Raw genomic sequence first — 16,923 nt, 5'->3', positions numbered from 1 at the left:
AGAAATTGCAACATAAAAACATGTGTGTACCACATGGTAAGTTTAAGGACAGAGACTGATTCCCACATCCTATCATGTGTAGCAGTATCATAGGACCTATCTTTTAAATTAATTAATTGTCATTAATGGATCATTAGAAAGGTGTGGCTACTAATTCTGCAACAACCAGTTTGCCTGTTAATGTAAATACTCTTTAATAGTCGTTCTTCACTTTGGTAGGTCATGGGCTTTTTGAGAATCCCCCCTCCCCCCGAAAAGTACTTAGAAACATGTCTATTCAATTTGACTACAATTTCAAGAGGATCATGGAACTCCAAGGTCCATCCTTACTCTCCAAATGGAGCTGCCGAACTCTTCTCTCTGTTCTTAAATATGTGTGTAGAAACTTGAGAGACCATTCTTTTGTATCTTAATTAATCAGTCTGCGTTAAGGAATGAAATAATCTCCCTTACCTCTTTATTCTTACAAATTCCAGTTGCATCTGGAGATGACAGCATCACTGGCTTAGTTTGTTGTTGCTTTTCTCCTCAAATCCATCTGTAAAAGCAGAGCAACTAGGGTAGCAAAACCAAAAACCCATAGGCAACATTGATGATAAAACAAAGTGATAAGGTATCCCCAAAATACCAAATAGTAAGGCCAAATCACCAACAGCTGAAAGACCTTTATGGTCTCCAACTGCAGGAGGAAGCAGAGGGAAGGCAGAGGAACTTAGGAGAACCTTGAGTGCTAGAAAAACTTTGAAAATTACCACCAGGCGTCACTGGAAGATTTGATGGGCCATTCTGAGAGCAGCCGCAGAAGCTGGGAAGGGGCTTCACTGCTCCAGTTTCCCTGTGAGTGCAAGGGGTCTGCACGAAGTCTACTGGTGCTGAAGCAGAGTGGGGACCTGGGTCATCTTAACTTTTAAAAACCGAAATACCAAAGGAAATTGAATACCTTGTAAAGCAGCAAAAGAGGGAGTTCTAGAACTATGAAGTTTAGAAAAGCTATCCTAGAAAGGACACTAGATAGTTGACTGAAGCTACTTGAAGAGGAAAGAGCCCCAGTAAAGTTAACTACATGGGTAAATATAAATCCAAGTACTGTTGTGTTTTTGGTTTGTCACACAGCTTCTTACTTCTTATGCATTTGTCTTTTTGATCCTGTAAGAAGTAATGACAAAAAAACCTGAAAAAGCTATCTTGACCACCCCTTCCTTATAAAAGTAGAGGAAACCTAATTTCACTTAAAACTGAGCAGGAATTAAATCCCATACAAATTTCTTAGGAGATAAAGAGCAGAATAATCTTCCTTAGGACAATGAAAAATATGACCACAAAAAAGATAAAAACTATAACCTAATATTTTTAAATGAGCTTAGAAAAATGTTAATAAAATGATAGAAGCTAAGAAAAAAATAAGTATAAATCAGAATTAGAAAAACTCAGAAACGAGGTGATTAGATAAAATAGAATTAAAAGTATTAAAAAGAAGTGAAAGAACTCAGGAAAAGTGAGAAATAAAGAATCATTTCAGAAATGAAAACTAAACTAGAAGAACACAAGACTGAATAAACACAGTCCCTTATGTGAAACCGAAAGTGGAAAGATTTAGAATAGAAAAGAAATAGCTAAAGAGATACAAAGGACTCAAGAGAAAGGAATTGTTATTGGAAATAGGTACAAAAGAGCCAGTGTATGCTAGAAGGAACACAAGACTGAATAAACACAGTCCCTTATGTGAAACTGAAAATGGAAAAGTTTAAAATAGAAAAGAAATAACTAAAGAGATAAAAAGGATTGAAGAGAAAAGAATTGTTATTGAAAATAGGTAGAGAAGAGCCAATACATGTGTGGTATGAGCTCTTGGAGAAGAAAAACAAAGCAATGTAATAGAAAAAAAATTAGAATTCAAGAAAACTTTCATGAAGTAAAAGTAGTATTAAAGTTATATATTGAAAGGACACTCTACAAATCGAGGAAAATTAACCCAGAACAGTCAACATGAAGACATTTTCTAATAAATCTTCTCAATTTTATAGGAAAAAAAAATCCTTTGGGCCACCAGACAAAATGGCTAAGTAATTTATAAGGGGATGGAACCATAAAAAATCTAAAAAAAAAAAAAAAAAATAAGGGGATGGAAATCCTGTTGTTAATGGATTTATCTCTATGCCAAAAGACAATGGAGTGACATAAATAAGATGGATAAGAAATTGTGAGCCAGGGACTTCATATGTAGCTGAACTGACCCCCAGATACAGGCGTCTCAGACACTCATAGGGCCACATAAGATCTCCAAGAGTATTGTTCAAAGGAACCTTTCCATAGGAATGAGTTTCAGACAACCAATATGATTGGAGAGACTTATATCTAACAATGTTCAGTGAGTTTTAAATATGTTTATAGAACTAGGACTGAATGAGGGTTTAAGGGAGACAGTAAAAATACAGTGGCTGTATGTTCTGACAGTGTAGTTAGAGTATAACTATCAGAAAAGGGAAGGAGATGGGGAGAATGTTTGAAAAGTAGAATGTCCTTTGGTTGCCTTATAAATATTGAGAGTGAATATTTCAAATTGTATCTATTTCAGATTGGATCTTTAGGGAAAGGGAATAGCTAGGGAAAGAGAAGGTTATTGCCTTCTATTAATACTGCTTATAATTAAGAACCAATAGCCAAAAAAGTGGAGACCAAGGATATTATATAAAGTAGTGTAAATATAACCAGTAGAACAAAAATACTGATAATTCTAAATACAAAAGATATACCAAAAAAGAGCAAATAGGCCATATGACTACACAGAGGAGATTATATGCATTGTGAATATAATTTGACTCATAAAGTGAGTTGAGTCATGAAGTAAAATTTGACTCAGGGAGTGAATTTGACTCATGAAGTCAACAAAGAAAAGAAAAGTTATTTTTCTTTTTAAGATGGAAGAATTTGGAAAAAATATGTATACCCATACACACACATATGTGTGTGTGTGTGTGTTTATACTTAAAACAATGGCAGGATCAAATAAAAACAATCATGACCTAGGAAAGGATTCATCAAGGAAATAGGGTGCAAAGAATAGGAATAGAAGCTAGACTTCTTCGGATATATTATAGATTTTGGAGTCATGTAAATGTTTTACATAATTTAAAACAAAATTAAATTTTAAAGGGCAATCCCTAAAAATCTAGTAAGATGTAAAAATGCCAACCTATGTTTCTGAATGGTGGAATTACTACTCAGAATGAAACCGTTCCAAGTAATTTAAAACAGTAATTTGGCTATTCCTAGTGGGATATATTTCTAGACAAAAAGTTTAAAAACATAACTCTAAACTGTTTTAGGTAATGTTATTGTTGATAACATTATTGGTATTATTTGATTACATTGGTGGTAAAGCAAATGAGTAATTATATTGGTATTTTGAGAACTAGAAAGAAGCAGATAAGTTTTTTAAAATTCTGTAGTCCTGAATTTGTTTGACTGTGAATATGAGCTCAAGATGTATCTTTTCTTTTTGAAAAATACATATTTCCTAGCTTTATCCTCTCAAAAAAACCTAGAAATAATGACCAGCCCAAGAGCAATTACCACTCCTAATGCTCAATTTCTAAATACTAATGGTATTTATTTTTTTATTTTAAACTTATCTATTTATTTATTTATTTAATTTCTTCCCCCACCCCCCCACCCCCCCATTGTCTGCTCTCTGTGTCCATCTGCTGTGTGTTCTTCTGTGTCTGCTTGTATTCTCATTAGGCGGCTTAGGGAACTGATCCCGGGACCTTCTGGAGTGGGAGAGAGGTGATCATTCTCTTATACCACCTGAGCTCCCTGATCTGCTGCATCTCTTATTATCTCTCCTTTGTGTTTCTTTTTGTTACATCATCTTGCTGCGCCAGCTCTCTGCATGGGCCAGCATGCCTGCGTGGGGCAGAACTATGTGCAGGCCAGCACTCTGCATGGGCCAGCTCACCACATGAGCCAACTTGCCCTCACCAGGAAGCCCTGGGCGTCTAATCCTGAACCTTTTATATGGTAGAAGGGAGCCCAATTGCTTGAGCCACATCTGCTTCCCCTAATGGTATTTAGAGACCTACTAATTCCCAGTCTGTTGCAGGAACTGTACATGATAAACCTGAATATCAGGTCATATTACCAAAGTAAAGAAGTTATTGAAGAATATTAAAATTTGCCCAAAGTATTTTGGAGCCAACTTGAATAGGTTTCCACTGGACAAAGATGGGACAGCTAATGACCAATGGATTGGAAAACTTCAAAGCCCTTAGTGATCACCTCTAGGGAATAGTAGGGAACAACTCATTTTTTAAAAAACTGATAAAGGGAAATAAGCATTTTATTCTGCCTTTCCCTGTATGACCTATCTTCAGAGAAACCAAATAGTTGAGGAGGGGAGGTTTCTCTGTATAGAGGTATCCCTCCTAATAAATAAAGAAGGGATACTTTCAAAATCTTATTAAAAATATAGAACCCACCTCTGAAATGTTCTTAGCAAAAAAAAAAAAAAGACAAAACAAAACTCTGAATTGAACAGGCCTCTAGTTTTAACTCTCAATTTACAGGAAATATAGGAGACAAAGGAATATATTAAATGATACTGTGAGGATTCATTCAACAAAACACAGATTGTGGGAAACTGCAGAAAATTACTCACTTTTTTCCAGCACATTTCAAGGAAGAAAAGTAGCAGAAAGGAAATCCATAGATTTTTTTAAAACTTAAGAAACATAGTTACCAGTAGTAATTTTAAATCTTTCGATTTTTAATTCAAACTGGGAAATAAAAAAATTTTACAAGACATTTGAGATAATATGAACACTAGCTTGATATTTAATGTTATTAAGAACTTGTTGATTGTGTGTATATATGTGATGGTCTAATTGTTTCTTTTTAAAATGAGTTTTTATCTTTTAATGATACATATTGAAATATGTACAGTTGAAATGATAGCCTGTCTGAAATTTACTTCACAATAATTTGTGGTTGGGAGTAGAGGGATGTATGGGATCTTAGAAAGGAAATAAAATCAGCTACAAGTCAAGAATCGTTGAAGCTTTGTGATGGGTCCTTGCTGGTTCATTATATTATTCTCTCTTAACTTTTGTATAAGTTTTTAATTTTTTATTATGGAAAAATTAGAAAAAAGTAAGAAACTGGACACAGCTGCTTCATAAAGAATGGCTTAAAACAACCCCACCCCCTCCATAATATATCTAATTTTTATTTTCTTATCATTGATTTTATCACCTGTGATGGTTAGGCTAATGTGTCATCTCTACCAGGTAATGGTACCCAGTTGCTTTGTCAGGCAAGCACTGGGCTAATACAAGGGCATTTCATGGACTTTAATCACCAGCAAGTTGATTGCCTAGATGGTTGGTTATATTTACAATCAACTAAGGAGATTGCTGTCAGCAGTGAATGACTTCTTATCCAATCAGCCGAAGGCCTTAAAAGAGAAGTGATTTCAGCCTTCAGAGGGATAATTCCGAGCTGCACTTCAGACAGCCTGCATCTTCTGGGAACTCATCACAGACCTTCCTCAGAGCCCCTGGTTTGCAGCCTGCCTTGCAGAATTTGGACTTGTGTATCCCCACTGTTGTGTGAGAGAATTTTGTAAAATCTCATACTATTTACAGATGCTTCCTGTCAATTCTGTTTCCCTAGAGAACCCTGACTAACACACACCCCCCCCTTATAATTTTTTACTGAAGTGTATCATTCATACATGGAAATACATAAACAGTAAGTATATAGTAAAAGTCGTGAACTTACAAAACAAATATACATAACATCATACTGGGGTCCCATACATCAACCCACCACCACCTTGCATTGTTGTGAGACATTTATTACAAATTATGAAAGAATTTTCCTGCAACCTACCCTATTATTATTTTTTAAAATATATTATTATTACAAAAATTGTGAACTTACAAAACAATCATGCACATGTGTAGAATTCCCATACAACACCCCTTCAAAAACATACCATACCGTGGTGGAACATTTGTTGCAGATTATGAGAATATCCTCAGATTACTACCACCAACTATGGTCCATAGCTTACATTTGGCACACTTCATACTTTCCCATTATCAACACAGTATATGTTTGGCATTGATGCATGAATATTACAGTATTGCTGTTAACCGCAGTCCATAGGTCACCCCAAATGTATTTTTCCCATGTTTCTCCACATTTCCACCACCCTGCAATAGTGACAAATGTCTGCTCTGGTGCACAGAAGACAGTCTTTCATCTGTATCATCAACTACAATTCTCGTCCACCTCTGGATTCACTGTGGTATTCAATCCCTAGATTATTTTCTAACTTTCTTTCAATTGACATTTACATCCCTAAATACCCTTGCCAGCCACAATCCTGTTTATAAAGCAGCTGTTACTAGTGTAATGTGCTATCATCAACTGTACATTTCCATACTTTCACAGTAAAGTTAATTAACACTTCTACATACATTAAGAATCAGTAATCCTTCTCAGTCCTCCTCTCATCTCCTAATAACCTATACTCTAGGTTTTAATTCCATGTGTTTATTCTTCGTGTTTAGTTCATATTAAAGAGACCATGAAATATTTGTCCTTTTGTGTCTGGCTTACCTCTCAGCATAATGTCTTCAAGATTCATCCATGTTATCATATGTGTCCCAACTTTGTTTCTTCTTATTGCAGCATACTCTTCCATCATATGTATATACTGCATTTTGCTTATCCATTCTCTGGTTGATGGACACTTGGGTTGTTTCCATCTTTTCGCAGTTGTGACTAATGCCACTATGAAAATCAGTGTGCAGATGTCATAGTTTTCAGTTCTTCTGCAGATATTCCTAGTAGAGGGATTGCTGGATCATATGGCAGTTCTATATTTAGCTTCCTGAGGAACTGCCAAACTCTTCCACAGAGGCTGCACCATTTTACAATCTCACCAACAGTGAAAGAGTGTTCCTATTTCTCCATATCCTCTTCAGCACTCCTGCTTTCTTTTTCTTTTTTTAATAATGGCCATTCTATGCTGTATGAGATGATATCTCTTAGTCATTTTGATTTTCATTTCCCTAATAGCTAGTGATATGGAACATGTCCTTTTTGACCATGTGTATTTCCTCTTTAGAGATGTCTATTTAAATTTTTTGCCTATTTTTTAATTGGGTTGCTTGCCCTTTTATTGTTGAGTTGTATGATCTCTGTATATAGAATGGAAATCAAACCCTTATCTGATATGTGGTTTCCAGATTTGTCCCGTTGAGTGGGCTGCCTTTTCACCTTCTTGATGAAGTCCTTTGAATCACAAGTTTGAGGTCCCATATACCTATGTTATCTTTTGTGGCTTGTGTTTTTGGTGTAAAGTTTAAGAATCCACCATCTACCACTGGGTCTTGAAGATGTTTTCCTATATTTTTCTGCTAGGAGCTTTATGGTTCTTGCTGTTATGTTAATATTTAGGTCTTTGATCCATTTTGATTTAATTTTTGTATAAGGTGTGAGATAGGAGCCCTCTTTCTTTTGGCTATGGATATCCAGTTCTCCCAGCACCATTTATTGACTAGACTGCTCTGCCCAAGCTGGCTGGATTTGACAGGCTTATCAAAAATCACTTGACCATAGATGTGAGGGTCTGTTTCTGAACCATCAGTTTGGTTCCATTTGTCTATATGTCTGTCTTTATGCCAGTACCATGCTGTTTTTTTTTTTTTTATCACCGTAGCTAGGTAATATGATTTATTTCATTTATTTATTTATTTTTAAAGATTTATTTATTTATTTAATTCCCCCCCTCCCCCGGTTGTCTGTTCTCTGTGTCTATTTGCTGCGTCTTGTTTCTTTGTCTGCTTCTGTTGTCGTCAGCCGCAAGGGAAATGTGGGCGGCACCATTCCTGGGTAGGCTGCACTTTCTTTCGCGCTGGGCGGCTCTCCTTATGGGTGCACTCCTTGCGTGTGGGGCTCCCCTACGTGGGGGACACCCCTGCGTGGCGTGGCACTCCTTGCGCGCATCAGCACTGTGCATGGGCCAGCTCCACACGGGTCAAGGAGGCCCGGGGTTTGAGCCGCGGACCTCCCATGTGGTAAACGGATGCCCTAACCACTGGGCCAAGTCCGTTTCCCGGTAATATGATTTAAAGTCAAGAAGCGAGAGTTCTCCAATTTTGCTTTTCCTTTTTAAGACATTTCTGGCTATTCAGGATCCCCTTACCCTTCCAAATAAATTTGATAACTGTGTTTTCCATTTTTTTAAAGAATGCTGGTGGAATTTTTATCAGGATTGCATTGAATCTTTATATAAATTTGGGTAGAATTGATATCTTAATGATATTTAGTCTTCTAATCCATGAGCATGGAATGTTCTTCCAATTATTTAGGTCTTTTTAAATTTCTTTTAACAGTGCATTGTAGTTTTCTGAATACAAGTGCTTTACATCCTTGGTTAAGTTTATTCTTAAATATTTGATTCTTTTAGTCGCTATTGTAAATGGAATTTTTTTTCCTGACTTCCTCCTCAGAAAGTGCATTACTAGTGAATAGAAACGTCACTGATTTTTGTATATTGATCTTGTATCCTGATACTCTACTGAAATTGTTTATTTTTTATTTTTTTAAAGAAGTTATTTATTTCTCTCCCCTCCCCCCCCAACCCTGGTTGTCTGTTCTCTGTGTCTATTTGCTGCATCTTCTTCTTTGTCCGCTTCTGTTGTTGTCAGTGGCACGGGAATCTGTGTTTCTTTTCGTTGCATCATCTTGTGTCAGCTCTCTGTGTGTGCGGCACCATTCCTGGGCAGACTGCACTTTCTTTCGTGCTGGGCAGCTCTCCTTACGGGGCGCACCCCTTGCGTGTGGGGCTCCCCTACACAGGGGACACCCCTGCATGGCAGGGCACTCCTTGCACGTATCAGCACTACGCATGGGCCAGCTCCACATGCGTCAAGGAGGCCCGGGGTTTGAACCGCGGACTTCCCATGTGGTAGACGGACGCCCTAACCACTGGGCCAAGTCCTCTGCCTGAAATTATCTCTAGTAGCTTTGTTGTAGATTTTTGGGGACTTTCTAAGTATAGGATCATATCATCTGTGAATGGTGTTTTACTTATTTTTTTCCTATTTGAATACCTTTAATTTCTTTTTCTTGCCTGATTGCTCTAGCTAGAACCTCTAGCACTATATTGAACAATGGGGGCGACAATGGGCATCCTTTTCTTGTTCCTGATCTCAAAGGGAAAGCTTTCAGTCTTTCACCATTGATCACAATGTTAGCTGTGAGTTTTTCATATATGGCCTTTATCATGTTGAAGAAGTTCTCTTCAATTCTTATATTTCGTAGTAATTTTATCAAGAAAGAATGCTCAATTTTGTCAAATGCCTTTTCTACATCAATCAATAAAATCGTGATTTTTCTTTGATTTATTAATGTAATGTATTAAGCTGATTGATTTTTTTTGCGTTGAATCACCCTTGCATGTCTGGTATAAAATCCACTTGATCATGATGAATAATTCTTTTAATGTGTTGTTGGATGTGATTAGGAAGTATTTTGTTGATTTTTGCTTCCATATTCATTAGAAAAATGGGTCTGTAATTTTCTTTTTTGTGATATCTTTATCTGGCTTTGGTATTAGGGTGATATTGGCGTCATAGAATGAGTTTGGTAGTGTTCCTTCTTATTTGATTTTTTGGAGGAGCTTGAGTCAGCTTGGTATTAAATCTTTGAATGCTTGGTAGAACTTACCTGTGAAACCATCTGGTTCTGGCCTTTTCATTTTGGGGAGTTGTTTGATGACTATTTCAATCTCTTTACTTGTGATTGGTTTGTTGAAGTCTTCTGTTTCTTCTTGAGTTAGTGTAGGTTGTTCGTACATTCCTAGGAATTTTTCCATTTCATCTACATTGTCTAGTTTTTTGGTGTACAGGTGTTCATAGTAGCCTCTTATGATCTCTTTTATTTCTGTGGGGTCAGTAGTAATGTTCCCATCTTCATTTTTTATTTCATTTATTTAGATCTTCTCTCTTTTTTCTTTGTCAGTTTAGCGAAAGGTTTGTCAATTTTGTTAATATTCTTGAAGAACCAACTTTTGGTTTCATTCTGTTTTTTGTTTTCAATTTCATTGATTTCTGCTCTGATCTTTGTTATTTCATTCCTTCTACTTGCTTTAAGATTACTTTGCTGTTCTTTTTCTAGTTCCTCCAGGTGTGTAGTTAGCTAATTAATTTTAGCTGTTCTTTTTTAATGTAAGCATTGAGGGCTATAAATTTCCCTCTCAGCACTGCCTTTGCTGCATCCGTAGGTTTTGATATGTTGTGTTCCTGCTGTCATTCTTCTTGAGGTATTTATTGGTTTCCCCTGAAATTTCTTCTTTGACCCACAGATTATTTAAGAGTGTGTTGTTTAAAAGCCATGTATTTGTGAATTTTCCCTTTTTCTGCTTCTTGTTGATTTCAAACTTTATTCCATTATGATCAGAGAAAGTGTTTTGTATAATTTTGTTCTCGTTGAATTTACTGAGATCTGCTTTGTGACCCGTTATATGGTCCATTCTAGAGAAATATCTATGAGCACTTGAAAAAAATCTATATCCTGCTCTTTTGTATTCTATATATGTCTGTTAGGTTTAGTTCATTTATCATATTATTTAAACTCTCTGTTTCTTTATTGATCCTTTGCCCAAATGTTCTGTCCAAAGTTGAGAGTGGTGTATTAAAGTCTCCGACTATTATTGTAAAGACATCCATTTATCGTTTCAGTTTTGCCAGGATATGTATGCCTCATGGACATACCTTGGGGCATTCTGGTTAGGTCCATATACATTTATGGTTATTATTTCTTCCTGGCACATTTTGCCTTTTATTAGTATATAATGTCCTTCCTTGTCTCTAATAACAGTTTTGCATTTAAAGTCTTTTTATCTGATATAAGTATAGCTACTTCAGCTTTTTTTTTTGGTTACTGCATGTGTGGAATAGCTTTTTCTAGCCTTTCACTTTCAATCTATTGGTATTTATATTAGTCAGCCAAAGGGATGCTGATGCAAAACACCAGAAATCTGTTGACTTTTACAAAGGGTATTTATTTGGGGTAGAAGCTTACAGTTACCGGGCCATAAAGTGTAAGTTACTTCCCTCACCAAAGTCTGTTGCCATGTGTTGGAACAAGATGGCTCTCTGCATCTGCAAGGGTTCAGGCTTCCTGGGTTCCTCTCTCCCTGGGCCTCAAGTCTCTCCAGGCTCAGCTGCTCTGCTCTCTCCACAAGGCCAGCAATAGACTTTCAGGCTAATGGCTCATCTCTCTACCTGGGGCCTCTGCTCTGTCTCATGGAGCCTTCTCTCTTTCTTCACATATCTGCTTCTCTGTTTATTTATTTCCCAGGGCTCCAGCATAAAAGCTCCAACTTTCTCTTCTGCCATGTTGTTTTCTTTGTGAGTTTCTATCCACCAAGGGGGCTGGAACTCAATTTCCTACTGATGTGGCCCAATCAAAGTCCTAATCATAATTTAATCAAATAAGAGTGAAACCTCTGAATCCAATAGAATCTCATATATCTAGAGAAACAGATCAGTTTACAAACTAATCCAGTATCTATTTTTAGAATTCATAGATAATACCAAACTGCTACAGTATCCTTGGGTCTAAGGTAAGTCTCTTGTAGACAGCATATAGATGGCTCATATTTTCTTACCCATTCTGCCAGTCTGTGTCTTTTGATTGGGAAGCTTAATCCATTAAAATTCAATGTTATTACTGTAAAGGCAGTTCTTATTTCACCCATTTAACCTTTGGGTTTTATCTGTTTTATTTTCACCACTCTTTTACTTTTACTGATAAAATCTTTATTTCTAGACTCTCTTCCATGCTTCTCCTATCTTTTCTTTTCAGGCTGTAGCACACCCTTTAGTATTTCCTTCAAAGTTGGTCTCTTTGTTATAAACTCTGTCAGTTTCTGTTTATCTTGAATATCTAAACTCACCCTCATTTTTTAAAGACAGTCTTGCTGGATATAAGATTCTTGGCAGGCAGTTTTTCTCTTGTAGTATCTTAAATATATCATACCACTGCCTTCTTGCCGCCATGGTTTCTGATGAGAAATTGGCTAATCTTATTGGGTATCCCTTATATATTATGCATGTGTCTCGGAGTTGGTCTATTTGGATTAATTTGAAGTATGTTGTGCTTCTTGGACATGGGTACCTGTGTTCTTCAGTAGGATTGGGAAATTTTCTACCATTATTCCATTAAATATTCCTTCTGCCCCTTTTCCCTTCTCTTCTCCTTCTGGGGCATCCATGACATGTATGTTTGCACATCTCTTGGCATCATTTAGTTCCCTGAGAGCCTGTTTCATTTTTGGCGCTCTTCATCTTTTCTTTTGTATGTTTACTTTCAGAGGCCATGCAGGCTCTCCTCCCCTTTCTTCTTCCTCCTCAGATCTGCGGTTATATGACTCCAGTGTATTTTTTCCCTCTCCCCCATGCCCTACTGTTTTGTTTGTTCCTTTCACTGTGTGATTTTCTGTATCTGTTTCTCTTTTTGTTTTCTTGGTTTTTTTCTCCTCTAGGATTCACCAGGATTCGATCCTGTGGACCTCTGATGTAGAGGGAGGTTCCCTGCCACTTCAGTTCCTAGTTTCTCTTGCACCTCGCCTTGACTCTCCCCTTTGTGTCTCTTCTGTTGCATCATCATCTTGCTATATGACTCACTTGGGCAGTCGCTTGCCGCATGGGCACTGGCTCGCTGCACAGGCACATTTTTTTTTTTACCAGGAGACCCTAGGGATCTAACCTGGGTCCTCCCACATAGTACGCGGAATCCCAATCACTTGAGTCACATCCACTTCCCATTCCAGTTGTATTTTTTATTTATTTTTTAAAATTTATTTCTCTCCCCTTCTTCCTCCCCGCTCCCCCACCCTGTTGTCTGCTGTCTGTGTCCATTCACTGTGTGCTCTTCTGTGTCTACTTGCATTCTTTTCATAGGCACCAGGAATCTGTGTCTCTTTTTGTTGTGTCCTCTTGCTGTGTCAGCTCTCCATGTGTGCGGTGCCATGCGTGGGTGGGCTGAGCTTTTTTCGCATGGGGCGGCTCTCCTTGCGGGGCATCCTCCTTGTGTGTGGGGCTCTCCTACACAGCGGACACCCCTGCCTGGCATGGCACTTGTTGCCCATGGCAGCACTGCACATGGGCCAGCTCACCACATGGGTCAGGAGGCCCTGGGTTTGAACCCTAGACCTCCCATGTGGTACGTGGACTCTCTGTCAGTTGAGCCAGTTCCACTTTCCCCTACAGTGTATTTTTAACTTCATTTATTGTGCCTTTCATTCCCATAAGATCTGCTGTTTTTCTATATATGCTTTCAGATTCTTCTCTGTGCTCATCCAGTGCCTTCTTAATATCATTTATCTCTGGCCATCTCATTGAATTCGTTAAGGAGATTTGTTTGAGCGTCTATGATTAGTTTTCTTAACTCCTTTATGTCATCTGGAGGCTTATCTTGTCTTTGACTGGGTATCTTGGTATGGAGTGTAATTTTTTGTTGGTGTCTTAGAATCTGGTAGGAACAGAGCCACAGCCATGCGTAATAATCCAAGTCATGGAGGCAAAGACTGTCTGTAGTTTCCCAGAGAGACATAAAGTTTCATACTCGTTCCTCCCCTGCCTGGGACAGGGATGGAGCTCAGGTCTGGGCAGCAATCTTTGCTCTGTGGGTCCAAAATGACTGCAGTTGCCCAGGTAGATTCATGTAGCACCAGCCCCCCTCCCTGCAAGGGGGGAAATGGACCTTCTGAGCTGCCCAACAATCTAATTCATGTGGACCAAATGCACCTGTAGTGGCCCTGAGAGGCTGAAGGATTACTGTCCCTTCTGCCCTTAGGGGGTGGGAATGGAACCACTGACGTCCAACAGTTCAGTCCGGGTAGGCCAGAAGTGCCTGCCATTGCCCAGAGAGGCTGCGGAAACACTAGCCCCGCCATCCTATTGGGTTGTTGGGGTGGATCCACAGGCACCCAACAGTTAAGTCCTTGTAGGCCAAGAGTACCTACTGTTACAAAAGCTGTATTAGTCAGCCAAAGGGTGCTGATGCAAAATACCAGAAATCTGTTGGCTTTTATAAAGGGTATTTATTTGGGGTAGAAGCTCACAGTTACCATATCATAAGGTGTAAGTTACTTCCCTCACCAAAGCCTGTTGAGATGTGTTGGAATAAGATGGCTGCTATCTGCAAGAGTTCTGGCTTCCTGGGTTCCTCTCTTCCTGGGGCTTGATTCTCTCTGGGCTCAGCTGCTCTGCTCACTCCACAATGCCAACTGTGGACTATCAGGCTAATTGGTCTTCTCTTTTCCTGGGGCCTCTGCTATGTCTAATGGAGCCTTCTCTCCTTCCTTCCTTATCTGTTTCTCTGTGTGTTTACTTCCCGTGATCCAGGATCAAAACTCTCACCTCCCTTCTCTACTGTGTGGTTTCTCTGTGAGTCCCTGCACACCAAGGGGCCAGGGACTCAATGTCCTACTGATGGGGCTCAATCAAAGCCCCATCATTATTTAATCATTATTTAATCAAATAAAAGTGAAACCTCTGAATCCAGTATTATCTAATATGCCCAGAGGGACAGACCGGTTTACAAACATAATCCAATATTTATTCTTGGAATTCACAAACAGTATCAAACTGCCCCAAAAGTCAACACCTTTTGGTACTTTGCATCAGCAGCCCTTTGGCAAACTAAAACACCAGACAAGGGCTAACCTTGTAAGTGAGCATTTCTAAGGAGAGCAATCTCAGGCCTGCTCTGTTAACTCTCTTCTCTACTGGGAATTATCTACATATTATTTTTATAATTTTTTATTTCAAAAGAAATGGAATCCAACTTAAAAAATAGCGTAATAATAGAAGCTATATGATGGTAAGAACAACAAAATGAAATGTAAAATCAGATCAAGGGCATCTAATTTTTTTCTTTGCTCTACAGAATGAAAAGGTTGCCAATCTAGGCCTCTTTTCTCATTCCTTTAGCATTTCTCTTGCCCAGTTTTAAGTATTGCTATAAAAATATTACTCATATTGCAACTTTTAGAGTATTTAATAATAATAAATACTTCTAAATTGTAAACTCATTTACTGCCAAATAATTAGAAGAAAGCTGTAAAATTTCAATAATAAGTAATAACATAATAAACAGAAGTTGGGTGGAAATCCCAAAGGAATTACTAAGATTTAGAACATAATACTGGTCATTTATTTATTTTTTTAATAGGAAAAACGTGGTCTTCGAGAAATGAGAGTTCTTGAAAATTTGAAGAATATGATCCACAAAACAAATGAGCAGACTCTTCCCAAATGTGAAGAGACAATGCAGGACAACTTAAACCAAGTTCTCCAGAGATGTAAGCCAGTGATTTTTTAAAAATATATTGCTTTTCATTTCATATTAAATGAATGCTATGCCCAAATATATTTCCTTAAGTATTTTGATGGGAGGTGAAGGGAGAGAATTCTTTACCTTGACATCTAAGAGGAAAGTCCTGTCCTAGGGAAAATGGATGTCTAGTGATTTTGATGTGTTGATGGTGAGAGCATTAGTCTCCAAAGTGAGATGTGTGCACCTGGGGTATATAAGACATTCCTTTTGGATGTAGAAAATGGAATCGATTTTTACATTATTTTTAAAAATTTATTAAAATATATTTTTTCAAGTATCTGTTAATTTAGATCTGTACATGTAACTTAATTTATTAAGTAAATAATCAGGCATACTGGGGATGCTTATTCACATTATACATTCACATTTTTTGCCCAACAGATTACATGATCAAAAAAATTGATGATCAGGAATTAAGAGAAAATTAAATAAAGCTGCTTTTTTTTCAAACAAGCTTACTAGAATTGTATACTTTTTCAGTTATTTCATAAATGCTTGTCACTTTTTATCACTTTTTTATTATGCAGAATATTTTAATGTGGAGATATAGTTGCTCAAGAAGAATATTTATTATACATATTAAATGATAACATAAAATAAAAGAAGCTCTATTATTAACTGATTTTAGAATTAGAAGTATACCTGAAACTCAAAGCTTCTCCCTGGATCTATATTTACACTATTCAGTTCGTACAAAGACAGGTAATGCTTTTTAAAGAATGGTGGATTTCTAAAGGGCAAGCCAAAAAATACCTTTCTGGGGAAAAAGAAAAGAAAACAAAACTGGCCGGTAATATAATGGCCTGGGAAGTTAAGCAGCAGGGACATGTTGGCTAATAATTGAGTTAAGTAAGTCTGAGTGTAAGTCCTAGTTAATAGTCTTATGCATGCTATTGCTAAAAGGAGATTGGAGAAGATACATCTCCCTAGATTGCTTGTGATTTCTTTGAGTGGAACAGTAAAAAGTCTAAAGTTGATTTTAGGCATTTGCATTTTACTACAAACATAACCTTATTTACTCCTACTGTCATTTCCTTGACCCTAACAGACATTCTAGGTATTATTCTAAAAGTAAAATTCAAATTATTATTAATAAGAATGCCTGTGTATGTATTTGGGGTGTGCTGTGTAACTTTCCTTTTCCACACTTTGAATATATAAAAGTATACAAAACTTGGTAAAAAACTTTAAGAGTTTATTTTGACTTGTTTCATTCTTGGGCTAAAATTATTTCTGATATGAGGACTAGCCTCTTACAAGTATAGTCTTCAGAGCAAAATAAAAAAGTCTTACTGGTAATATAGAATCCGAGACTGTAAATGTATTTTCTTGAAAGGAAGAATTAAAATACACAAAATAAAAAATTAATGGCTAAAGTTCTAATATTGTGGAGTACATTGCTAGCTTTAGAACCCTGCGAAGGGTTTTTGGAGCTGTTTTTGGCTAGAGGCAGGAGGTTCTTGAATAGCATATTTTCTTGTTCCTATTAATATGAACAGTCAC

General features: G+C 37.3%; 1 protein-coding gene across 3 annotated transcripts in view; it reads left to right on the top strand.

Moving 5' to 3' along the window:
- The window catches only part of BLOC1S5 (biogenesis of lysosomal organelles complex 1 subunit 5), a 109,491-nt gene that overhangs the window by 15,473 nt on the left and 77,095 nt on the right, over nt 1-16,923 (top strand). For all 3 annotated transcript variants that reach the window (XM_058285203.2, XM_004475767.5, XM_004475766.5), the window contains exon 3: nt 15,256-15,385. In XM_058285203.2, coding sequence (XP_058141186.1) covers nt 15,256-15,385 — 130 coding nt within the window. The remainder of the gene's footprint in view (nt 1-15,255; nt 15,386-16,923) is intronic.

The sequence above is a fragment of the Dasypus novemcinctus genome, chromosome 22, assembly GCF_030445035.2.
Source record: "Dasypus novemcinctus isolate mDasNov1 chromosome 22, mDasNov1.1.hap2, whole genome shotgun sequence".
NCBI lineage: Eukaryota > Metazoa > Chordata > Mammalia > Cingulata > Dasypodidae > Dasypus > Dasypus novemcinctus.
This window is presented reverse-complemented; position numbering and strand designations above follow the sequence as displayed.